Source organism: Mercenaria mercenaria, chromosome 8 (assembly GCF_021730395.1).
Source record: "Mercenaria mercenaria strain notata chromosome 8, MADL_Memer_1, whole genome shotgun sequence".
In the NCBI taxonomy this organism is placed as follows: domain Eukaryota; kingdom Metazoa; phylum Mollusca; class Bivalvia; order Venerida; family Veneridae; genus Mercenaria; species Mercenaria mercenaria.
This window is the reverse complement of record NC_069368.1, coordinates 69650401-69677586: the sequence shown is the minus strand read 5'-3', so window position 1 is coordinate 69677586 and position 27186 is coordinate 69650401. Positions and strand designations below refer to the sequence as shown.

Here is a 27186-nt window from a genome sequence, read left to right as displayed (position 1 = left end):
TTTGATATAACTTGGCACAGATGTTCACCACCATGAGGCGGAGTGTCATGTGCAAGAACCAGGTCCCTAGGTCTAAGGTCAAGGTCACACTTAGAGGTCAAAGGATACAAGAATGAAAACCTTGTCCGGAGCATTTCTTCTTCATGCATTATGAGAGGGATTTTGATATAACTTGGCACAAATGTTCACCACCACGAGACGGAGTGTCATGCGCAAGAACCAGGTCCCTAGGTCTAAGGTCAAGGTCACACTTGGAGGCCAAAGGTCAGATACAAGAATGACTTTGTCCGAAGCAGTTTTTCTTCATGCATGGAGGGATTTTGATGTAACTTGGCACAATTATACACCATCATGAGACGAAGTGTCATGCGCAGTTCCCTTTTTAGAATTACTTCCCTTTCTTGTTAATATAAATAGCTTATATTGTAACTTTTTCATTACTAGTCGTAGGGAAAAATGGAGACCACTTTTCTGTAGTACAACATGCATGCTACATCCAATTATGAGGTGTATTTTGCCCAATCTCTACCTGGTAAAGATTTTTGTGTGGACTTACAATTTTTTTTGGATTTTTTTTTTTTTTTTTTTTTTTTTTTTTTTTTTTTTTTTTTTTTTTTGATGATTACCTTCCCCAAGTTGTTACTATAAATAACTTATATTGTAACTTTTTTTTTATGATTGACAGTAGGGAAAAAACAAGACCACTTTTCTGTGGTACAACATAGATGTTACATTCAAATTTTAGGTGAGTTTTTTTGTGGACTTAGAAAAACAAAAGACTTACAATGATTACTAAACAACCACAAAATTAAAATTCCATTTGCAAATACAGGTGCTAGAGTAAAGAAATTTGCTGTGACGGGCGTATATTGTGACATTCTGGCACTCTTGTTTTTTTTGTTTTTTTAAGATTTACTTCCCTTAGTTGTTACTATAAATAAGTTATATTGTAACTTTTTTAAAATTGACCGTAGGGAAAAAACCAAGACCACTTTCCTGTGGTACAACTTAGATTTTACTTTCCAATTTTGGGTGTATTTTAAAGGAGTTCATCACAATATTTTGTGCGCAGCTCAATCGCGCAGCAATCGATATCCACCGTAAAGTTCAGAATTCGCCACCGAAAGTGCATAATTGTCGGATATGTAGCACACTCGCGCAAAATATATCGTATGTACTGACAATATAGGTCGTGCATCCATATTTTACCTTTAAAAATGATGGTGCTTTATTGGAGGAGTAGTTGTAGGAAGTGCTCAAATCGAATACATTGTGGACAGCCAATTTGAAAGTAAACTATTTCGTCCAGTAATGATGCAGCCGACTCCAAGTCAAATAAAATTCCAGAAAATCTTAACGTAGATATATCTCCTTCAAGTTTAAATGTGACTTCCTAAAAATGTTGTTATACTTTTTGTGCCCCATCCCGTTTTTCACCTAGTAAGACCAGAGTTATGGCCCTTGACAGTCAAATTGTACATAAAGGGTCTAAACATTTGTGTCGCACGTACCTCAAAATTATATGCGCCAAGATTCATGAAACTACACAAGAATTAAATTCAGCATGCGAAGTTGTGCACCAGTGCTGTTATTTGAGGTTTCACTCAATAAAAACAGATTTATGTCCCTTGACGTGGTCAAATATATACGTAAATGGGATGTGAAAGCTTGTGTAGCACGTATCTCAAAAAGTATTTGACCTAGAGGCATGCAACCTTAAAAGAGCATTATTCCGCATGTTAGTAAGAATATTGGTTAAGGAACTGGTAATAACATTGTGCAATTTGTTTTGTAAGAAAAAAATTGTTCATAATTTTTAGGTGGGTGGGGTAATGAAAAAATACTTTTGTGGGTGGAGTGAATATTTTTTAATTTTTCTTGAAAACAAGCACGGGTTGATATTATTTTTTGGTTTAGATTTTTTTGTCTTAGTTCTAGCTTACATAATATAAAATATGGAAAGATTCTGTCTGCTAGATTTTTCATATCATTAAGAAATACTTGTGTTTTTCTCAGTTTCAGATACTTTCAACATCTGTCAAGAGTAATTTTATATATCTATATGTTGACATTTTATGCATAGTTATAGTGGTGCTATAAATTCGGATGCATAAACAGTAACATCAGAGTGAAACTTCGAATAAATAATTGTTTGCAGTAGTTTTATTATGACATGTATGTTCTGTTTCTTCAGACAAAAATACCGATTTGGTGTTCTTAATAAACTTTGAATATTGAAAAAAGAAGCACGGGTACCTACTATTTTTATTATTTATTTTAACTTGTTATACATCAGTCTATAAATATGCAAAGTTACAAAAAATTCTGTCCGCTAGAAATAATTGTGAAAAACATCTTTAAGGTATCTCTACCTGGTAAGGAGTTTTTTTGTGGACTTAGAAAAACAAAAGACTTACAGTGATTACTAAACAACCACAAAATTAAAATTCCATTTGCAAATACAGGTGCTAGAGTAAAGAAATTTGCTGTGACGGGCGTATATTGTGACATTCTGGCACTCTTGTTGTAAAGGGAAACTACTTTCCGTGCTGTCTACACTAAAATCTAAGATTGCCGTTAAAGTTCCGTAAAAGATCGAGTGGTTTATTTTTCTTTCAAACAAAATTAATTTCATATAAATTTAATAGTATTTTGATGAAAGAAATATAAGAAAAATCACATATACAATTGAATATCGTTACCTCGATATCGGTTAGCTCGATACTCCGGTTAGCACGATGTGTTTTAATCGGTCCCGATTTTTCCCTATATATTTCAATGTAATTATTTATCATTATCTCGATATGATTAGCTCGATATTTTGTTTAGGTCGATGAGATTTTTCAGTCCTGTCAACTTACCTGTACTGTTTTTACACCTGGTTTCGTCAGTATCACAGCTTGTCAAAAAATATCCATGTTATGTGTAAGGTGTGAAAATCAACCTATTGTTGTCCGGTGATGTATTAATCATAATCAAGTTAGTTTGTGTGTTTGTTATTTTATTTTTAAATCCAATTTAAATGTCAGAAAGTTTGCATTTAATTCCCAATAATTAGTCTTATAAAACAGCATGCAAGCGGGCAAGCTGTTTTCCAATATAACAACTAATTTGGCACAAATGTTCCCCATGATGAGGTGACGTGTCATGCGCAAAATTCGGACCCCTGGCTAAAAAGTCAAGGTCACAATTGTGGGTCAAAAGTCAACAGGGCTTTTTTCCTGTCCAGTCCATAACTCTGCCATTCATGAAGGGATTTTAATATTACTTGACACAAATGTTCCCCATGATGAGACAACGTGTATTGCGCGCAACACCCAGACCAGACCCCTAGCTTAAAGGTCAAGGTCACACTGAGGTCAAAGGTCAATAGGATTTTTTTCCTGTCCGGTCTATAACTTTGTCATCCATCAAGAGATTTTAATATTACTTGGCACAAATGTTCCCCATGATGAGACTACATGTCATGCGCCAACACCCAGACCCCTAGCTTAAAGTTCAAGGTCACACTTTGAGATCAAAGGTCAGATACAAAAATGACCTTGTCCGGTGCATTTCTTCTTCATGCATGGAGGGATTTTGATGTAACTTAGCACAAATGTTCACCACCATGAGACGGATTGTCATGCACAAGAACCAGGTCCCTACATCTAAGGTCAAGGTCATACTTAGAGGTCAAAGGTTAAATTTAAGAATGACTTTGTCCAGAGCATTTCTTCTTCATGCATGGAGGGATTTTGATGTAACTTGGCACAAATGTTCACCACCATGAGGCACCCTTGTTTTTAGAATTATGTCCCTTTGTTATTACTATAAATAGATTATATTGTTACTTTTTTATTACTGGCCATAGGGAAAATTCAAGACCACTTTTCTGTGGTACAACATGCATGTTACATTGAATTTTTAGGTGTTTTTTGACCTATCTCTACCTGGTAAAGACTTTTGTGTGGACTTTTTTTTTTAGGATTAATTTCCCTTTATTGTTACTATAAACAACTTATATGATAACTGTTTTATAATTGGCCAAAATATTCCATATGAAAACAACTAGGTTTTTATATATGCAAATTTTAATCCAAGTGTTTTGTTATAACATATTGTATATCGAGGGCTTGGTGCAAAACTATTAGTACAGTATTGTTTATACATCATTGACAGATATCAGTTCATTATGTTATACTGCAGTAGAGAAAATTAGGTGCCTTCCAGTAGGGGACTTTGTATTGCATGGCAATACTTCATTCACTTGTTAGTTTTATTTTTGAGTCTGATTCTGCTCTTCGCTGCGGAGGTAAAATTTATTACCGGTGTAGATGTAAACTCTAGTTTTCCATCCACCTCAAAATTGACCAACATTTTTTTCCCCCCAGGATTTTGGGCTAAAATTGGGGGTGCGTATTATACACAGGTGCGCATTATACATGGGTATCTACGGTATTGTTGGTCACTACTGAGGTCAATGATTTTACATAGAATAACATATCATTGGTCATCACAGAGGTCAGTGACTTTGACATAGAATTATATATCCTTGGCTACATCTTTTGATCAGTGATTTTACATAAAACCCTAGAGGTTCATGGATGATTTCCAAGAAGTCCTGTTGTGGTTTGCTCAGATAAAAAAATCAGTCCTTATAATCACATTTTTACAGTATCTTGCTACAAAAATAATTTCAGTTGCATATCAGAAAATCAAAAGAAATGACAGGAAATAGATATTCTCAGCATATCAATAGATTGACCAAAAAGGCCCTCCCACATTACATTCTAATTCAGTGTCCAAAAAAAATACAGTTGCTGATATTTATTAGCTCAGGGGGAACTATTAGTATAGGTGGATGGTCTGGCATTTTTCGTTCGTCGTCCTGTGCTAGCATATTAAGCTTGACTATTTGAAGAATAGTCCGAGCTGTTCTACTCACCCTGACGTCCACATCACACCTTGGTTAAAGGTTTGCATGCAAGTACGTACGTATAGCTATTATGCGCCAAAAACATCCTCTTCCCCAGAAATTTTGGACAAATATTTTTTAAACAGACAAATGTAAGTCATTTATATATACAGATTATTTACCAATTTTGTTTTTAGCTCGACTATTTGAAGAATAAGAAGAGCTATCCTACTCACCACGGCATCGGGCTCACACCTTGGTTAAGTTTTTCGTCCCAGTCCACATTTTGACAAAGTCTTTTGAGATAAAGCTTTGAAACTTTCAACACTTGTTTACCATCACCATTGCCAGTTATAGGCAAGAGCACATAACTCATCAAGGATTTTGGCTGAATTATGGCCCCTTTTGACTAGAAGTCATGGTTAAGTTTTTCGTACCAGTTCATATTTTGACAAAGTCTTTTAAGGTAAAGCTTTGAAACTTTCAACACTTGTTTACCATCACCATGGCCAGTTATAGGCAAGAGTATAACTCCGTCAAGGATTTTGGCTGAATTGTGGCCCCTTTAGACTTAGAAATCTTGGTTAAGTCTTTCGTACCAGTTCGTATTTTGACAAAGTCTTTTGTGATAAAGCTTTGAAACATTCAGCACTTGTTTACCATCACCATGTCCAGTTAAAGGCAAGAGCACATAACTCCCATCAAGGATTTTGGGTGAATTATGGCCCTTTTTGTACCCCCTAACAACAAAGTTGTAAAGGTGGGTATACTGGTTTCAGGTTGTCTGTCTGTCTGTCTGTAGACACAATCTTGTGCGCACCATCTCTCCTCATCCCCTTGACCAGGGGCGTCGGAAGGTGTTTGATATTGGGGCCGCGAGTGGGGTAGGTATGGAAGGGGGCATCCCCCTCCCGTAAGGGGGGCACCTCCTGAATTTTTTTTCAAACAGGATCATAAATGGCGAGTTCTGGTGCATTTTAAGGGTACTGAATCGCATCTCAAGTCTCCAGTATTTTCTTACTATTTACATGGCTATAAGCAAAATAAAGTTTAATAAACTCTTATCAGAATTAATAATGTATAACGCAATACAAAGAATGCATGTATGTTGTTTTTTTTTGTATTTAATGTATTGAACAATAATCATTCATGTTAGATATATATCTACATTCATTTCTTATTTTTGTTTGAAATATCATTTTTTTTTAGTAAAAACAATTTATGTAAATAATTCCTTACATCTTAGCGGTGTGATAAATCTTAACACTTACCTCTTTCATTAAATAGAAACAAGTTAATAAGTTAATACCTTAGATCTTTGTGGCTGGGTATAGATTAAACGTTCCATTGACTAAAGACATGCCAATTATAAACATGCTGATTTGTTCATGCGTAATTAAGTCCAATCACGTACACGTGTGTATGACTCCAATTAACACCCCCGATCGTGTCACCGTCACCACGGTAACACACTAATCTGGACAGCATGTATTGTTTAACGCGAAGCAAAATTTAATCTACTATACAAAATATTGGGTCCGCGGACCTGCGACTCCAACTTATGAATTTACAAAAAATCGTTTTTGGGCAAATTATTGGGGCCGCAGTTGCGGCCCCTGCGGCCCCACTTCCGACGCCCCTGTTGACACAATTTAATGAAACTTCACACAAGTGATCAGTAACAACAGTAGTTGCATGGGGCATGTTAGGTTCTTTCAGAAAAAAAAATTGCAGAGTTACGTGACATTGTTTTTTGTTACTATACTATATATATAGACACAATCTTGTGCGCACCATCTCTCCTCATCTCCTTGACACAATTTAATGAAACTTCACACAAGTGATCTGTAACAACAGTAGTTGTGCATGGGACATGTAAGGTTCTTTCAGAATTTTTTTTTGCAGAGTTACGGGACTTTTTTTTTTGTAAAAATACTATATACATAGACACAATCGTATGCGCACCATCTCTCCTCATCCCCTTGACACAATTTAATGAAACTTCACACAAGTGATCAGTAACAATAGTTGTTGTGCATGGGGCATATTAAGTTCTTTCAACAACAAACATTGCAGAGTATGGGACTTTGTTTCTTGTTAACATACTATGTACATACAGTCTGCATATGCAATCTTGTGCGCGCCTAATCTTCCGAATCCTTGCACACAATTTAATGAAACTTCACACAAGTGATCAGTACCAACCCTAGTTGTGCATGGTGCATGTTACGTTCTTTTTGATAAATATTCTGTATAGTTATGGGACTTTGTTTTTTTGTTACTATACTGTATACAAACAGTCTGTATACATACAGTCCACATAATTATGCAAACTTGTGAGCGTCAAATTGCAATGTACTTTGTCAGTGCATGCGGGGGGTACATTCATCACCTTTAGTGATAGCTCTAGTTGACTTAGAAATCTTGGTAAATATTTCGTACCAGTTCATATTTTGACAAAGTCTTTTAAGATAAAGCTTTGAAACTTTCAATACTTGTTTACCATCGCCATATCCAGTTATAGGGAAGAGTACATAACTCCATCAAGGATTTTGGCTGAATTATGGCCCCTTTTGACTTAGAAATCTGGGTTAATATTTCGTACCAGTTCATATTTTGACAAAGTCTTTTGAGATAAAGCTTTGAAACTTTCAACACCTGTTTACCATCGCCATATCCAGTTATAGGGAAGAGTACATAACTCCATCAAGGATTTTGGCTGAATTATGGCCCCTTTTGACTTAGAAATCTTGGTTAAGTTTTCTGTACCAGTTCATATTTTGTGTAAAGTGTTTGACATATGGCTTTGAAGCTTTTATCACTTGTTTAGTATAATAGTCTCTATCTGTAGGAAAGAGTACATAACTCTGTCATCTATTTTGGCTGAATTATGACCCTTTTTGGACTTTGAAATTGGTTCTGTTTTCATGCAAGTCCACGTTTTGTAAAAACTATTTGACATATGGCTTTTAAACTTTGAACACTTGTTTATCATTATGATTTCCATTTGTAGGCAAGAGTACATAACTATTTTGACTGAGTTATGGCCCTTTTTGGACTTTGAAATTGGTTCATACATTGCCATTTAGTGCAAGACTTATCAAAATCAAAGAAATACAGGAACATTGTTTGTCTAATCTATTTATTTCTTTTGTTTGAATATCTGTGAAAATATTTTGACCCCATTCTTCAATCAATTCTTCGAATAGTCGAGCGCACTGTCATCAGACAGCTCTTGTTGTTTACACCAGTTGGTGATGTAAGTGATTGCTATTAGATGGCATGTTCAATTATGTAAAAAACCAGTTGCAATCGAATAATTTGAAGGTGGTCGACTTTATCATCTGTTCGAGTTTATCATCAGTACCAGTACAGCTTTGAATCTTATTTCTTTTTTTTCTAAGTCAATAACCAACCTCACAGGATGAAGTCCCATAACTCTGACATGTATTTTGGGCAAATCATGCCCCCTTTTGGACTTAGAAAATCCTGGTTAAAGTTGTACATGCAAGTTACTTTCTCCAAAACTGATGATTTTAAACTTAAAATGTGTCTTCGGGGTTATAAAACTAGGTGATAGCATCAAGTCTTGTAACTCTTACATTTATTTTTGCCAAATTATGCCCACTTTTGGACTTGGAAAATCCTGGTTAAAGTTTTGCATGCAAGTTACTCTCAAAAACTAATGCAAATATTGAATTGAAATGTCACACGTTTCTTCGGGTTTATAAAACTAGGTCATAGCATCATGTCCCATAAATCTGACACATATTTTGCAAAATTATGTCCCCTTTTGAACTTGAAAACTTATGGTTAAAGTTTTGCATGCAAAGTTTTGCATGCAAGTTACTATCTCCAAAACTAATGCAGATACTGGATTGAAACTCTATAGATATTTTAACATTGAGTGTAATATTCCTGCTTCTGGGACAACAATTTGATTAGTTGAGCATTGGATCTTACGGACAGCTCTTGTTACTTAAACAGTTTCTCCTCTGAAACTACTGGTCAGAATCAAACTTGGTCAGTAGCATCCTGGCATGGACCTCTTTCAAATTTATACAAAAGCTTGGTCCCTTTTAGGGGCCACCAGAGCTAAAAATAGAAATACATTTAGATGACCACTTGAAGGCTCTTCACCAAACTTAGTCTGTACCATCATTATAAGGTCCTGTCTCAATTTTGTTCAAATTCGGGCAGTTGGCCCATTTAGGGGCTGCTAAAGCTAAAAATAGAAAAAATCTTTAAACAATTTCTATTCATGAACCATGTGATGGATCTTCATCAAACTTGGTCTGTAGCATCATTATAAGAACCTCTTGCAAATTTGATGTAGTGGAGGCACTTGGCCCCTTTGAGGGGCCACTAAAGCTAGAAATAGAAAAAAAAACTTTTATACAACTTTTTCTCATGAACCACTTGATGGATCTTCATCAAACTTGGTCTGTAGCAGCATTATAAGAACCTCTTGCAAATTTGATGAGATGGAGGTACTTGAAGGGGCCACTAAAGCTAGAAATGGAAAAAAAACTTTTATACAACTTCTCATGGACTACTTGATGGGTCTTCATCAGACTTGGTCTGTAGCATCATTTAATAGGGGCAGTCACCCTCTTGTATGGGCCACTAGTGCTTAAATTAAAAATACTTGTAATAAAAACACTTTTCATGAACCAAATGATGGATCTTCATCAGACTTGGTCTGTAGCATAGTTGTAAGGTCCTGACAAGATTTTGTCCTTTTAAGGGACACTAGAGCTTAAAACAGAATTGCTTTTAAACAACTTCTTCTCATGAACTAATGGAGGGATTTTCATCAAAATTGGTCTGTTGCATTTGTATAATGTCCTCTCTCAAATTTGGTCAAGTGGAGGCACTTGGTCCCTTTTAGGGGCCGCTAGAGTTAAAAATAGAAATGCCTTAAAGTGACAACATATGGATCTTAACTTTGTTCAATTAGCGGCACTTGGCTTCTTTTAGGGTCTGCTAGAGCTAAAACAGAAATTGATTTCAACAAGTTCTTTTGAAGAATTGCTTGATGGATCTTTATCAAACTTGATCTGTGGCATTATTGTATGGTCCTCCCCCAAACTTGTTTAATTGGGGGCACTTGGTCCCTTTTAGGGGCCACTAGAGCTAAAAATAGAAAAAAAACTATCACGAAACACTTGATTGATTTTCATCAACTTGGTCTTTAACATCATAGTAAGGCCCTCTCCCAAATTTATTCAAATGGTTCTGCTTGGTCCCTTTTGGGGGCTCCAGAGCTAAAAATAGAATAAAATTACATTACTTCTTCTCTTGAAGTATGTTCTTATGGTAACACATTTTTGGGCCATCAAAGCAAAATATAGAAAAAACCTTTAAACAACTTTCATTTTAATGAATTTCTTAAAGGATGTTCACCAGACTTGGTCAGAATCAGGGTCAGATGGCCAAGGTCCTCTTCAGTCAGATGAGCGACTTGTTTAAATTGAAAAAGTCATAATAGTGTTGATACAATTTTGATCTTTAGTGTCTGAAAAATTAGATTTAGCAATTATTTAACGTTCTTTTTGAAAGTTTAGTCTCCAGTTTCGAAAGATTTTTTCAAAAGATGCTATTGTGTTATTTTTTTGGTGTGAATGACATCAGATTAAGCATGCAATCCCACAGAAATCCACATTTGATATTATTGCACCAATGTTGTTTATACAAAAATAAATACAATTTTTCTTTCTTTATAAAACATAATTATACTGAATGTAGATATATAGAATTAAATATATGTCATTGGTCTCCATAGAGGTCAGTGTTTTTACCCCTTTTAGGGTCAGCTGGAGCTAGTAATAGAAACACTTTTTAAACAACTTTTTCTAATGAACTGCACGATAGATCTTCATCACACTTGGTCTGTAGCATCCATATACGATCCTCTTCCAGTTTTGTCCTAATGGTTGCACTTGGCCAATTTTAGGGGCAGATTGAGGTAAAAATAGAGAAACATTTAAATGAATTCCTCTCATTAACTGGTTGATGGGTATTTAATCAAACTTAGTCTGTAGCATCATTATAAGGTCCTCTCTCAGTTTTATTCAGATTGGGGCACTTAGCCCCTTTTAGGGGCTGCTAGAGCCAAAAAAAGAAAATGACTTTAGTGATGTATTCTTATGCAGTGCTTGATGGATTTTCATCAAACTTGGTCTGTAGCATTGTTATACCCCCACCAAACATGTTTGAGGGGGGTATATAGGAGTCAGTTTTGTCGCGTCCGTCGCGTCCCGTCCCGTCCCGTCCTGTCCCGAAATCTATTATCTCAGTTATTACCAAATGGATTTGATTCAAACTTAAAATACATGTTCCACCTTATCACCCACATCATGTGACACAAGGTGCATAACTCTTGACACCAAGTTTTCATGAATTATGTCCCCTTTTACTTAGAATTTAAGGTTAATTTTTTTGTATTTTCACTATATCTCAGTTATTACTAAATGGATTTGATTCAAACTTAAAATAGATGTTCCACCTCATCACCCACATGATGTGACACAAGGTGCATAACTCTGACACCAGTTTTTTTATGAATTATGCCCCTTTTTACTTAGAATTTAAGGTTGATTTTGATGTATTTTCACTATATCTCAGTTACTACTGAATGGATTTGATTCAAACTTAAAATAGATGTTCCACCTCATCACCCACATCATGTGCCCACATCATGTGACACAAGGTGCATAACTCTGACACCAAGTTTTCATGAATTATGTCCCCTTTTACTTAGAATTTAAGGTTAATTTTGTTGTATTTTCGCTATATCTCAGTTATTACCAAATGGATTTGATTAAAACTTTAAATAGTTGTTCCATCTCATCACCCAGATGATGTGACATAAGGTGCTTAACTCTGACATAAATTTTTTATGAATTATGTCCCCTTTTACTTTAAATTTAAGGTTTATTTTGATGTATTTTCACTATATCTCAATTATTACAAAATGGATTTGATTCAAACTTAAAATAGATGTTCCACCTCATCACCCACATCATGTGACACAAGGTGCATAACTCTGACACCAATTTTTCATGAATTATGCCCCTTTTTACTTAGAATTTAAGGTTAATTTTGATGTATTTTCACTATATCTCAGTTACTACTGAATGGATTTGATTCAGACCTAAAATAGATGTTCCACCTCATCACCCACATCATGTGACACAAGGTGCATAACTCTGACACTAATTTGTCTTGAATTGTGTCCCCTTTTACCTAGAATTTAAGGTTAATTTTGATGTATTTTCACTATATCTCATTCTGATTGGCTTAGAGCCAAAGGGAAGTAACCTTTTTTTAACTTTTGTACTGAGTTTCTTCCCCTTAAATTCCATGAATTAGTCTATTTTTAGAAATCCTATTTTTAGATTTTAAATATTTTAGGTATTTTTCTAACTTTTTTATAATAAGTCCTATGTAAAATGTAAAAACATTTTTCTGTAGTAACATGGGTCGGTAAGACACTTTTTTGTATTCACTTTTAGTGTATCTCTAATATTAGAGATTTAATATATTTACTAGTATTACCATACTAGTATTATACTAGTATTACTTATATGTGGAAGCCCAGGATGAAGTACTCCAAAGCATTTTTAAGATTTCTTACGGTTGCCATTCTTCTGTGATAAGACCGTATGGTGGGGGTATGAGTCACTCCTGTGACAGTTCTAGTTATAAGGTCTTTTCCCAATATTGTTATGCCCCCCTTTGAAGAAGGAGGGGTATATTGTTGTGCAGATGTCTGTCGGTTGGTCGGTCGGTATTTTGACCAATCTGTTTCCGGATGATAACTCGAGAACGCTTGGGCCTAGGATCATGAAAGTTGATAGAGAGGTTGGTCATAACCAGCAGATGACCCCTATTAATTTTGAGATCAGAAGTTAAAGATCAAGGTTACAGTGACCCGGAACAGTTAAACGGTTTCTGGATGATAACTCAAGAACGCTTGGGCCTAGGATCATGAAAGTTAATAGGGAGGTTAATCATGAGCAGCAGATGACCCCTATTGATTTTGAGATCAGTAGGTCAAAGGTCAAGGCCACAGTGACCCAGAACAGTTAAATGGTTTCCGGATGATAACTCAAGAACTCTTGGGCTTACGATCATGAAAGTTGATAGGGAGGTTAATCATGACCAGCAGATGACCCATATCTATTTTGAGATCAGTAGGTCAATGGTCAAGGTCACAGTGACCCGGAACAGTTAAACGGTTTCCGGACGATAACTGAAGAACGCTTGGGCATAGGATCATGAAAGTTGATAGGGAGGTTGTTCATGACCAGCAGATGACCCCTATTGATTTTGAGGTCAGTAGGCCAAAGGTCAAGGTCACATTGACTCGGAACAGTTAAACGGTTTCTGGACGATAACTTGTGATCACTTGGGCCACGAAACTTAATAGGGAGGTTGATCATGAGCAGCAGATGACCCTTATTGAATTTGTGATCAGTAGGTCAAAGGTCAAGGTCACATTGACCCAGAACAGTAGAACTTTTGTGTTCATTGACCAGATAATTTCTGTTCCTTGTGCAATTACTGAATGCATCATGGGGGGGAGCATTTCGTGTTCTTTGAGCTCTTGTTCAAACTGGTATGCTTTGCCCCCTTTTATGGGCTTGCAGAGCTAAAAATAGACAAACCATTTAACAACCTTTGGTCAGTAGCATCATTAAAAAATAATGTCCTCTCCCAAATTTGTTTTTTTGCATGAACTTCTTGATGTATTTTCACCAGACTTGGTCTGTAGCATCTCTTTATGGACCTTGCTCAAGTTTAGGAAAAAATAACATATTCATCTTATGAACTGCTTGATCGTACCTTTCATGATACTGTGTGTTGTGACATATATTCAAAAGGTGACACTCAGTTGAGCAGCTAAGGGCCTTCATGGCTGTCTTGTTAGTAAATTCAGTGAAAATACAATTTCATGTTTGAAAAAGAAATATGGATCCCGCAAACTGTGCATCACTGCATTTTAAAAACAGAAACCATCCTGTACAGTTTGTTAAAATTTGGAAACTTAGAGTGAATTTGGGGGAAAAGTCTCATCAAAGTTTTCAGCATCTTATAGCAGGGTCCAGTCTATGTCAGTTTGTTTCAAAAGATTTCATTGAAATTTCTACATTCTACTTTAATAGTTTAGCTCACTTGAGCATGAGCTATTGTGAACACTCAATGTCTATTCAAGTTTTCTTGAAACAGTATCTCATGTGAAACCATTTCGTTAAAGCTATTGAAACTTGGCCTGGATGTTTCTCACATGGTCCTCTTCCAAAATTGGTCAAACTGTGGTACTGCCAGAGCTAAAAATAGAAAAATCATCAAATCAAATCTCCTTCTAAACCACAGGTACAGTTTTGAGTAATTTCATAGAAGTGGTTCTTGAGTGACACTTATCAAGATTGTACAAATTCCAATTTGTCAAAAAACATGGTTGCCTTGGGGCAAGGTCACTTCCGCCTATGTGTATATAGTAGAAAATTTAAATATTTTCTTATCAGAAACTGCAAGCCCGATTTAGAAATAAGCAAATGATCCTTTGGTGATCCTCTACCAAGGTTGTTCAAATGGTTCTTATTCATCACAAAACATGGCTGCCAGAGTTAAAGATAGAGAAATCACCAAACATCATCTCATGAACAATATGTCCAATTAAATAGTTCCATGGGCGACCCTCTGCTTAGATCGTTCATGTTATTCAGATTTCGTCAAATACATGGTTGCTAGGTAATTTTTTCTGTGTGAACATAATAATATAGTGGGAGAATTAGAAATCATCTCACGAGAAACTTCTGGCCCAGTTTCTACATAATTTCATAGTATTCTTTCGGTATACATGTACCTGTTTGATTGCTCTTGTTTGAGATTGCTGAAACATTTTCAGTTGTTAACAGTGAAGGGAAAACTACAATTGAATTCTTCACACGAGAAGAAATTAGACTGTAGAGATGCATTATCTACTACAAATGGACTAATCAGAGATATGCTTTTATATGGAATTTTGGTCATTTTCAGAGTGCAGGAGTGTGTATAGCCCTGGGATGTGTCTGTTATGCTGCAGAGACAGGAGGCCATCCTGCCATTGGCCAGTTAAAGCAAAAACTGATATTTGATTGGACGAAATCCATAAATGGTGCTGAATGTTCAGAGTTAGAGAGAGTAGCCTCCCTGTATGGCTTGATGTCAGTAATGGGATATAATGGATTACATGTAAATGTAAGTTTTAATTAACTATGGATATCCTAGGCTTTTTTTTAACCTTTTACCATTCTAATATATGTCTTTTATTGTTATTCCCTGCCAAAGGCATAATGATACTGTTTTGGCGTTGTCTGTCCATCTGTCAGAAATTGAAAATGCTTATAATTCAAAAAGTATGTAAGTAAAATCACAAGACCTTACATTATTAGCTCATGACCTTTGCTCATATATAGTATTATCCCCCTTGACCCAGTAAAAGCAGAGTTTTTCAGCTTGATTTGTTTGAAAAAATAATTGAAAGTGCTAATAATTCATGTTGTATTATCCACCTTGACCAAGTAAAAGCAGTTTTCCCCTTGATTTGGTAAAAAAAAATTGAAAAGAATTTTTAGCTTAGGCCTAAAAAAAAAATATGTTTGTTTCCTGTAACCCGACCGACCATAAGTTTTTACCGCCGACCGCAATTTTTTTATGGGCTGAAATTCGAGATTCTGATTATATCTTTATTGATTATAGGGACAATTTAGTTGTACCCGACCTCGTCGCGCATAGTCACGAACGTTCCTGGTTCAGTCGACATGAAACAACATGGCGAAAAGCCTGTTTGTCGGTAGACTCGAGGTTCCGGGTTTTCACCCGCGAAAATCGAGAAGTTTTCTTTGATGCATATCGAGTTCAAAAGTTCTGCCCCTTGTCAATCAAAATCTCGGTGAATTTTAATACTGTTCGCCGCCACAAGCGGAAGTATGGCAGTAGGCGGAGCGTCATATACTAATTAGCTACTGACAGATGTCAATCACGCCACGCGCCGACTGACACGTGGTTATCTCGCGGTTTGTATTTAGTACTTCATTATGAAAGGTGTTTATTGATCAAGGTGTAAACGTTAATTGATAAACAATTCGTAGAAGAGTAGTCTATTATCATGTTTGTACCACTTGTTCAGGGGTCACGCTGTCGGTTGCACTTGAGCCATTTGCGACAAAAGATTAATTGTGGCCCCGAAAATCTCTAATTGGCAAAAACGGCCCGAAGCTATGTCTGTCTGCAAAATTATGAACTTTGCCTGTTACACAATGTTTACTGAACAAAAGGAATCAGTGTAGAAAAAAACTTGTATAAACAACATCTGTTATTGAAAGGTGGGAGCAAATTTTCAACAATTTTATTTGATTAGTAATTTAAACAGGCCTCGACCTTAGCGGTGGACCGTTGGACCAACGCAACCAAAAATATCGGCAGGTACTTTTGACACAAAAAACGCGCGTAGTGCATTCATTTTTTAATATAATCGCTTCAGATATTCAACACGGCTTGAGAACTATTACAGTTTGAATTCTATAACAATTTTAATAAGATATCAACAGGAATGTAGGCAAAATTCTTTTAAAACGATCAAATTTTCATATAATGTTTTGTAAAATTTCAAACAGCGTGATCTTGATTATTTATTTCCTTTTTAGCTTGACTATTCGAAGAATAAGTAGAGCTATCCTACTCACCACGGCGTCGGCGTCGGTGTCTGCGTCGGCGTCACACTTTGGTTAAGTTTTTCGTACCAGTCCACATTTTGACAAAGTCTTTTGAGATAAAGCTTTGAAACTTTCAACACTTGTTTACCATCATCATGGCCAGTTATAGGCAAGAGCACATAACTCCATCAAGGATTTTGGCTGAATTATAGCCCCTTTTGACTTAGAAATCATGGTTAAGTTTTTCGTACCAGTTCATATTTTGACAAAGTCTTTAAAGATAAAGCTTTGAAACTTTCAACGCTTGTTTACCATCACCATGGCCAGTTATAGGCAAGAGTACATAACTCCATCAGGGATTTTGGCTGAATTATGGCCCCTTTCGACTTAGAAATCTTGGTTAAGTTTTTCGTACCAGTTCATATTTAGACAAAGTCTTTTGAGATAAAGCTTTGAAACTTTCAACACTTGTTTACCATCACCATGTCCAGTTATAGGCAAGAGCACATAACTCCATCAAGGATTTTGGCTGAATTATGGCCCTTTTTGACTTAGAAATCTGGGTTAATATTTTGTACCAGTTCATATTTTGACAAAGTCTTTTGAGATAAAGCTTTGAAACTTTCAACACTTGTTTACCATCACCATGTCCAGTTATAGGCAAGAGTACATAACTCCATCAAGGATTTTGGCTTAATTATGGCCCCTTTTGACTTAGAAATCTTGGTTAAGTTTTTCGTACCAGTTCATATTTTTTGTAAAGTGTTTGACATATGGCTTTGAAACTTTTATTACATGTTTAGTATAATAGTCTCTATCTGTAGGAAAGAGAACATAACTCTGTCATCTATTTTGGCTGAATTATGGTTCTTTTTGGACTTTGAAATTGGTTCTGTTTTCATACAAGTTCATGTTTTGTCAAAACTATTTGACATATGGCTTTTAAACTTCGAACACTTGTTTATCATTATGATTTCCATCTGTAGGCAAGAGTACATAACTATTTTGACTGAATTATGGCCCTTTTTGGACTTTGAAATTGGCTCATATATTGCCATTTAGTGCAAGACTTACCGAAATCAAAGTAATACAGGAACATTGTTTGTCTAATCTATTTATTTCTTTTGTCTGAATATCCGTGGAAATATTTTGACCCCATTCTTCAATCAATTCTTCGAATAGTCAAGCGCGCTGTCATCAGACAGCTCTTGTTAAAGTAAATAAACGGTACATACTATGGTAATAAAATTCAGACTTTTGACCAGAAAGTACAAAAAACACAATTAAAAAAATCTTAAATAATGAAAAAGCGGCAGCAATTTAAATACATGGAGTAAAACGATTTTTTGGCAAACAGATTTCTGTTAGCACGGCAGAATAGGTTACGTGACCTCATAAACGTAAATAGAAATGTGGTTTTAAAATGAGGCAGTATGATGTCGTTGCGATTTTTAATAAGTTTTAAATGAGTCTTCGTACATATATTTTTTGACACAACACTTTGTTAGATATTCTTCTCAAACAATAATGTAAATTTCTTGAGGGCAAATAGGTCAGCATCGTTCACGGTCTGACACATTTACATGTCAGTTTATTCGGGATATTGCACATTCGCTTTTAAAAAATTAAAGAAAAAACTTTTTTACTGATTTCTTCTCAACAATTAAAGGAATCGAGAAAGTACGATCAGACAGTGATGTGTCACATGGCGCGAAAACATGACGTAATGCAATGACAATCTCGTGGAAACTTTACCGCTTTGATCTCCACTGCAGATGCCACAATAACCGACACACTTCTTTAGCTCTTTGAGGGGTGTTAATTGATGATAAAAACGAGGCCAATTACTTAGTTTATCATCAGAATGATTACCAATAATTGTTGATGTTTTTGTTTTTTTTCACTTTCAACACTGTGCTGATTGTGTCCATATTTTGGGACACTTTTCAAAATAATTATATTTTCAGGATAACAGATTGCTACAGTCTTCCATTTTTAATTATTTAGAAATAAGTCCTGTTTCTTTGAGTCATATGAAGTTGTGACATCTACAGCATCACAATTTATGAGATAGAATTGGAGGTCCACTAAAGTCTGAGCAGGTCTACTAGATTTTAGCAGTTGGTGAACCTGCTGGCAACTGCTGAAAAAAGTTAAGGTTGAGGCCTGATTAGGCAGTTAATTGGCGATAATAAGGTTACTAAACACTGAAATGTTCTGACACCTACTAAAAAAAAATTAAAAAAAAAAAAATTCCCTACCTACCAACCCCCATTTTTTTCAGCATGTTACAGGAAACAAACATATTTTTTTTTTAGGCCTTAGTAAAAGGTTCCTTCTAGCATATATATGCAATATTCTGTCTTTTAAGAAAATCTATTTTTAGCATGTTTATATTATGACATTGATGAAAATCTGTTTGGTTATTTTATGTTCATTAGACTGCAATATTAAAATCTTCTGATTTTTCGTCATATGATTAACACGCGCGAGCACCTGGACAAAAATATTACACAGTGCATTTACGAAACACAGGAAAAAAAGTTCTAGACAGGTAAAAAAATGAAAGGAAGCATCAGATGTATTTGAAGCTATAAAACATCACATGACCAGCAAATTTTTCATTACATGATTATTTGGCAGAAGTCTATTTTTAGATCATGCATATTGGCAGCCATGTTTTTTGACGAATACAGAATCAAATATTTAATGCACTTAACACTCTATACAAATTATTGTTCCTTATCAGTCTGCTGTTAATAACTTGCATTTCATTATATTTACTTAAAGACACATGTACAAACACATTGGCATAGAGGCTATTTGTAATAAATATGCATGAGTCCAAGATGGCAGCACCCTACTGTTAATCGCATGCCTTTAACAGTACCCTTGTATCCATTACCTGCTTATTCAAGTGTGAAATGTCAACCATAAATGTTCCTTCTCTTGAGAGGGAACAACTAGAATCACCAAACCTTACATAATGAATGATTAATTAGCACATGGCCTTTGCTGACATATAGTATTATCCCCCATGACCCAGTGTTTTCCCTTTGTTACACTTCATATCTGGTCCATTACACTACCATCTATCAAGGGATTTTGAAATTACTCTGCACAAATGTTCCACATAATGAGACATCGTGGGCTGAGCGCGAAACTATTGTAACTGTATATAAATAAAGAACAAGATACAATAGTTTCGCGCTCAGCCCTCGACATATTGTGCTCAAATTCCAGACCACTTACTCCAAGGTCAAGGTCACACTTGGAGGTCAGAGGTTAACAGGGTCTCTTTTATGTCTGATCCATAACTCTACCATTCATCATCACTTGGCACAGTTGTTCCTATAATGAGGTGAAATATGGTGCGCTAGAACCCAGGCCCTTGTTCCAAAGGCCAAGGTCACACATAGAAATCAAAGATAATAGGTAATTTTTAGTATTATCAATAACTTTACTTTGCATGGATGGATATTCAAGTAACTTGGCATTGTAACATTCACCATAACAAACTTATACACGGCCTGTAAACACTGGCTTGTCCTCTTTGAGGAGATGAGTTGAAAAAAGAGCCAGTGATACTTCCGAGGAGGCGCTAATGACCGGAACTTTATGCAGAATGTAAACAAAGAAGAAGGGTGAGTTGATTGTTTCCTTTCTCAGATAAATGTAAGGCCTTATTTCAAAAAATAGCCAATGTAGTTCCACTCAGAAATAATTATATTTTTTATATATACAGGCCATTTTGCAAGGTAAATGCATTCTGTAACGTGAGAACTTTTGAAAGTTGGAAAATAGAGCAAGTCTAAACCAAAAGTAGACATTTTCCCATATATTCACACTATTTTACACAAATTTAAGATTTTATAGTCACTGCGTCAATCTTGCCGAAAAGCATACCTTACTACTGCATGACTTATGTGGTTTACTACCGTGTTTATCCCGTACATGTGCATTTATCACCATGTGGAGGAGCCACCGCCACAGAGGAGGCGCTAAGAACCGGAGTGGGAGCCAAAGCACTTAAAAATTGAGATTGTTTAATGTATCATCAGTTCTCACATACCAGAGCTTTATCATGATTCCCTTGGATTGTGACAAATATCTGATGGATGATATTGTAAAAACATCCTATTCATTTCCTTAGAATGTATTCTGAGATATTTGCACTTCTCTTTTCTTTTGCACTTGTCTAATGATGGGCTATCATGATTGTATAATTATGATATTTTCTGTGAAAGGGACATTTTCTAATGCACAACGGTTTTCATGTCCAACACATTTTGGATTTTTTAATAGTAAGTGTTAACTTTGTGGTAGTCTTGAAATGCAGTTGCAATATGTGCTTCACTGGGTATTTACAAATGTTAAATAAATATAATTGTTTTAACTGTAAATTGCTTAATTCGAATGCATATATATGAAAATGCTAACACTCAAAATACTTCTCCCAGATGTTCTAACGATAACAATGAAACTGAAAAAGTTAGATATTTATTCCCAGGCCGAACCGCATATATCATATAGCTTTTGTCTTATCCTTGTCCGTTTGTCAGTCATTCTGCAGTCAAAGTCATATTAAGTTATCATTTAGTATTTGGAGTTTGTAAAAAGGGTGCCATCTGTTGAGGCAATATTTTTTGTCAGATTTGTTTTTAATTAATGCTACGTACTAAGAATGGGTATTGACCGTTACTGAGCTTATAGTTACAGAATTATAAATACAGTTTTCTAATTTTACTTAAATAACGTTTGTAAGGAAACATGTATGTTGACACTTAATTTCTAGCTATCGCGATTCATTGATTTGCCGATCCTATTCTGCGGGATACCGAAAAAAAAATCATTTCTTATAGTTACATTATATAGTCTCACTGCCTTACTCAATTTTATTTATGCTTTCAAATAAACTCTTAAAAATTGTTTCTTAATGAATTAGAAAAGACATAGATATACTGAAAAGATAAAAAAAAAAAACATTAGCAAAAATATCGAGGGAGTTTTATGAATAAAGTGTACATTCTAACATGACTAGCAATGCTTAAATCGTCAAAATGATATTGTGTTTACGTCACATGGACGTTGTCTTTATAGCGCCATGTATGCACCCAGAAATATTTAGCGCTTCAAAGTTTAATCAAACATTTTACTTAGTAGCAAGTATAAAACCAAATGTCAAATAGCACAAATGTTTTGCTTAATTTACACACATACTAAGTTGATTAATGGCCTTGCAGAATAAATCGCCATCATTTCCGCAAGAAGTATTATCACATTTCCGGTCCTGGTGTGTATTGAACAAGAGAACAATTGGTGATAAAACATTTTTTTGTGCAAATGAGATCTCAATGTGCTCACTTTATTGCTGGTGACAATCGTTCTCTTGCGCTTCCTTTTATTTGGGGTGCTTGTGGTTACATTTCTAAACTGTTCGTCTAAATTTGATGTATTTTGACGTGTTTTCTTTTCTTTTCTTTTACATTTGTATGTTACGTCGTTCTTTTTTGTTGTCAATGATAACCCATTCCTACATTTGCCTTTAAACAGACCCATCTGGAACGAACAAAAGTAATGATATCATGCAGAACTGAGCATCCTGTCTTTGGCGATTCCTTTCAAACATTTAAAATAAAATTAACCATTTAATATTAAACTTTGTAGCACTTGCGTTGATACGTACACATATAGTTTTAGCTCGATTTTTCGAAGAAAAAGTAGAGCTACTGCACTTGCACCGGCGTTGGAGTCGGCGTTGCCGTTTTTTGTTTTTTTTTGTTTTTTTTTTTCTTTCTTTTTTTTTTCTTTGTAAAGTCAAATATCTCTGTTACTATCAAAGCTATTGACTTGAAACTTAAAACAGTTAGTAACTATCAAAGTCTACACAAAACGAATCAATCCCTATAACTCTGATTTGAATTTTGATGGAGTTAAGCCCCTTTTTAACTTAGATTTTTTGGTTAACGCTTTTGGTTAACCCTTTTAATAGCATCAACTATCTTTGTTACTATCAAAGCTATTGACTTGAAACTTAAAACAGTTATTTACTATCAAAGTCTACCCCAGGAAAAATAATCCCTATAACTCTGATTTGAATTTTGACAGAGTTATGCCCCTTTTTAACTTAGATTTTTAAGTTTTATAACGTTTTTACTGGCAAAGCTCTAATTCAGATTCAAGCACTGAGAAAAGTCGAGTGCTCTGTCTTATAGACAGCTCTCGTTATTTTAGGTAGATTATGTGCATTTTGGTAGTATAATACAATTTTAAGCATCAAATTACAAATATTAAAACGAAATAGATATTACATTGCGAGAACGAAAACGCTTTATACGAGTGTTAATCACCCAGGAAAAGAACTGGTCAGTGGTTCCGACTCTGGACTTTTGCGTCTCCTCCAAGGCTTTGGCTCCTCCTCTTAGCCAAAAGTGAGCATAGAGGGGTAAAACCCGCCGTTAAAACACATAACTAATTCAGATTTAACATACCATTATGGGAAAAATTGGTTCTCACGTCAAGGATTGCATTTACCTTGCAAAATGGCCTGCAGGTATAAAAAGTATAATAATTTCTGAGTGGAACTACATTGGCTATTTTTGAAAAAAGGGCCTTACATTTATATGAGAAAGCTAATATTGCAATTGCATTTCAAGACTACCACAAAGTTAACACTTACTATTAAAAAATCCAAAATGCGTTGGACATGAAAACCGTTGTGCATTAGAAAATGCCCCTTTCACAGAAAAAATCATAATTATAAAGCTTATAATGTCATGATAGCCCATCATTAGACAAGTGCAAAAGAAAAGAGAAGTGCAAATATCTCAGAATACATTCTAAGGAAAGGAATAGGATGTTGTTACAATATCATCCATTAGATGTTTGTCACAATCCAAGGGAATCATGATAAAGCTCTGGTATGTGAGAATTGATGATACATTAAACAATCTCAATTTTTAAGTGCTTTGGCTCCCACTCCGGTTCTTAGCACCTCCTCTGCGGCGGTGGCTCCTCCACATGGTGATAAATGCACATGTACGGGATAAACACGGTAGTAAACCACATAAGTCATGCAGTAGTAAGGTATGCTTTTCGGCAAAATTGATGCAGTGACTATAAAACCTTAAATTTGTGTAAATTAGGGTGAAATATATGGGAAAATGTCTACTTTTGGTTTAGATTTGCTCTATTTTCCAACTTTCAAAAGTTCTCACGTTACAGAATGCATTTACCTTGCAAAATGGCCTGTATATATAAAAAATATAATTATTTCTGAGTGGAACTACATTGGCTATTTTTTGAAATAAGGCCTTACATTTATCTGAGAAAGGAAACAATCAACTCAACCCTCTTCTTTGTTCACATTCTGCATGAAGTTCCGGTCATTAGCGCCTCCTCGGAAATATCACTGGCTCTTTTTTCAACTCATCTCCTCAAAGAGGACGAGCCAGTGTTTACAGGCCGTGTTATATGTCACATGTAAGACCCAGATCTCTAGTTCAAGGTCAAGGTCAAATATGGGGATTAAAGATGTTGTTGTTTTTGTCTTGTCTGTAACTTTTCTATGCTTGAATATATATTCAAATAACTTGGCATAAATATTCACCATTAAGGTTCAGCTTGACTTCACAGGGATTGCCTATACCAAAAAGGAAATCAAAATCCTCACCATTGTGAATTTTGAAACGAATTATTAATCAGGTTTTCAACTAGGTTGGCAAATTGTTGTGGGGGCGTGTGAGTGGCGTCAACTTTCGCTTTCCGCTCAATAGCTTGAGTTAGGAGTAACCAATTGAAATAAAACCTTGGTAGATAGGTAACTTACATAGAGATAGAATTTAGGATTGCGTATGAGGTCACCAGTATCAAGGTCAAGGTCAGTGTTACTAAAAGCAGAAAAGTAATGGTTACCACTTAATAATTTTACTTTGCATTGAGGTACTGAAAATAAACTTTGCCTATAATAGGTAGTTTAAAGAAAAAACAGAGTTGGGACTGTATTATGGGGTCAGTGGGGTAAGTTTTAAGGTCAGCATAGCTTAATTAATCTTCATACTTAGAAAATTCCACTGTGGCACAGTGGTCTAGAGCATTGAGCAAATGTACCTTTTGTAATGTTGAACAGAGGGGTCATGGTTCAAATCACACTCTTACTTTTTAGCTCACCTTAGCACAAAGTGCTCATGGTGAGGTATTGTGATCATGCTGTGTCCGTCGTGCGTCTGTCCATCAAGTCGTCTGTCCATCGTCAACAATTGTGTTTAAACGACATCTCCTCCAAAACCACTGAATGGATTTTGAAGAAACTTGACCATGATGTTCCTTGTGTGGTCCTCTACCAAAATTGTTCAAACAGTTCTGCTTGGTTGCACATAGGGGCTGCCAAAGCTAAAAATAGAAAAAACTTCAAATGCCATCTCCTTCTAAACCGATGGTCCGATTTTTAAGTACTTTCACACAAATGGTCCTTATGTCACCCTCTACCATGAGTGTTCAAATTATTCTAATTCGTCAAAAAACATGGCCGCCAGGAGGCGTGGTCACTTTTCCCTATGTGTATATAGTGGAAACTTTAAAAATCTTCTTGTGTGAAGTCCGATTTTGAAATAATTTAACAAAAATGGTCCTTGTGTGACCATCTACCAAGATTGTTCAAATTATTTGGATTCGTCAAAAAACATGGCGGCCAGGGGGCGTGGTCACTTTTCCATATATATATATATATATATATAGTGGAAATTAAAAAAAAAATCTTGTGTAAAACTGCTAGCCCGATTTTAAAATAATTTTGCACAAATGGTCCATGTGTGACCCTTTACCAAGATTGTTGAATAATTTGAACCATCTTGGTAGATGGTCACACAAGGAATGTTTCTCTTTAAAAAAAGATTTCCAAGTTCAAAACTGGGTCATCAAGGCCAAAAACTAGATCACTAGGTCAGATCTTAGAAAAACCTTGTTAACACTCTAGAGGTCAGATTTTTTACCTGATCTATCTTACCAGAATGTTGGTCTTTAATAGTCCCCTACTGGTTGAAAACCAGTTTAAGGGACTATAGTATTGTGCATTTCCGTCCATCCTTCATTCTGTCTGTCTGTCCTAAATTTAGCGTCTAGTCCATAACTCAGTCATTTATCAAGGGATTTTAATATTACTTGGCACAAATGTTCTCTAAATGAGACAACTTATATGCAAAACCTGGACCCCTAGCTCAAAAGTCAAGGTCTTACTTGGTCAGTAGGGTTTTTTCCTGCAAGGTCCATAACTCTGTCATACATTAAGGGATTTTAATATTACTTGGCACAAATGCTCCCCATAATGAGACAGTGTGCCTTGTGAAAAACTCATATCTCTAGCTCAAAGATGAAGGTCATAGTCAGAGGCAGAACGTCAGTAGGCTTTTTTTCCCATAACTCTGTCTTCCATCAAGGGATTTTAATATTCCTTGGCACAAATGTTGCCCAAATGGCCAGTTTTTCAAGTAAAGACTTAAGCTCCGACTTAAGCGGTGTCGGATATATTTACAACGCTTAAGTCAGCACGTGAATAATGGTCGACAAAAGTTAAACCTTCGATTGGATTTTTAGCTCACATGTCACAAAGTGACAATGTGAGCTTTTGTGATCATGCAGCGTCCGTCGTCCGTCGTCCGTGCGTGCGTGCGTCCGTGCGTGCGTAAACTTTTGCTTGTGACCACTCTAGAGGTCACATTTTTCATGGGATCTTTATGAAAGTTGGTCAGAATGTTTATCTTGATGATATCTAGGTCAAGTTCGAAACTGGGTCAACTGCGATCAAAAACTAGGTCAGTAGGTCAAATAATAAAAAAACCTTGTGACCTCTCTAGAGGCCATATTTTTCATGGGATCTGTATGAAAATTGGTTTGAATGTTCATCTTGATGATATCTAGGTCAAGTTCGAAACTGGGTCAACTGTGGTCAAAAACTAGGTCAGTAGGTCAAATAATAAAAAAACCTTGTGACCTCTCTAGAGGCCATATTTTTCAATGGATCTTCATGAAAGTTATTCAGAATGTTCACCTTGATGATATCTAGGTCAAGTTCGAAACTGGGTCTGGTGCCGTCAAAAACTAGGTCAGTAGGTCAAATAATAATAAAACCTTGTGACCTCGCTGGAGGCCATATTTTTCATGGGATCTGTATGAAAGTTGGTCAGAATGTTCATCTTGATGATATCTAGGTCAAGTTCGAAACTGGGTCAACTGCGGTCAAAAAGTAGGTCAGTAGGTCAAATAATAAAAAAACCTTGTGACCTCTCTAGAGGCCATATTTTTCATGGGATCTGTATGAAAATTGGTTTGAATGTTCATCTTGATGATATCTAGGTCAAGTTCGAAACTGGGTCAACTGCGGTCAAAAACTAGGTCAGTAGGTCTAAAAATAGAAAAAACCTTGTGACCTCTGTAGAGGCCATACTTGTGAATGGATCTTCATGAAAATTGGTCAGAATGTTCACCTTGATGATATTTAGGTCAAGTTCGAAACTGGGTCACATGCCATCAATAACTAGGTCAGTAGGTCAGATAACAAAAAAAACCTTGTGACCTCTCTAGAGGCCA

General features: G+C 35.7%; 1 protein-coding gene across 2 annotated transcripts in view; it reads left to right on the top strand.

Annotated features, from left to right (window-relative positions):
• The window catches only part of LOC123565272 (focadhesin-like), a 232697-nt gene that overhangs the window by 154333 nt on the left and 51178 nt on the right, over positions 1-27186 (top strand). For both annotated transcript variants that reach the window (XM_053550146.1, XM_045359140.2), the window contains one exon: positions 14945-15145. In XM_053550146.1, the coding sequence (XP_053406121.1) occupies positions 14945-15145 (201 nt within the window). The remainder of the gene's footprint in view (positions 1-14944; positions 15146-27186) is intronic.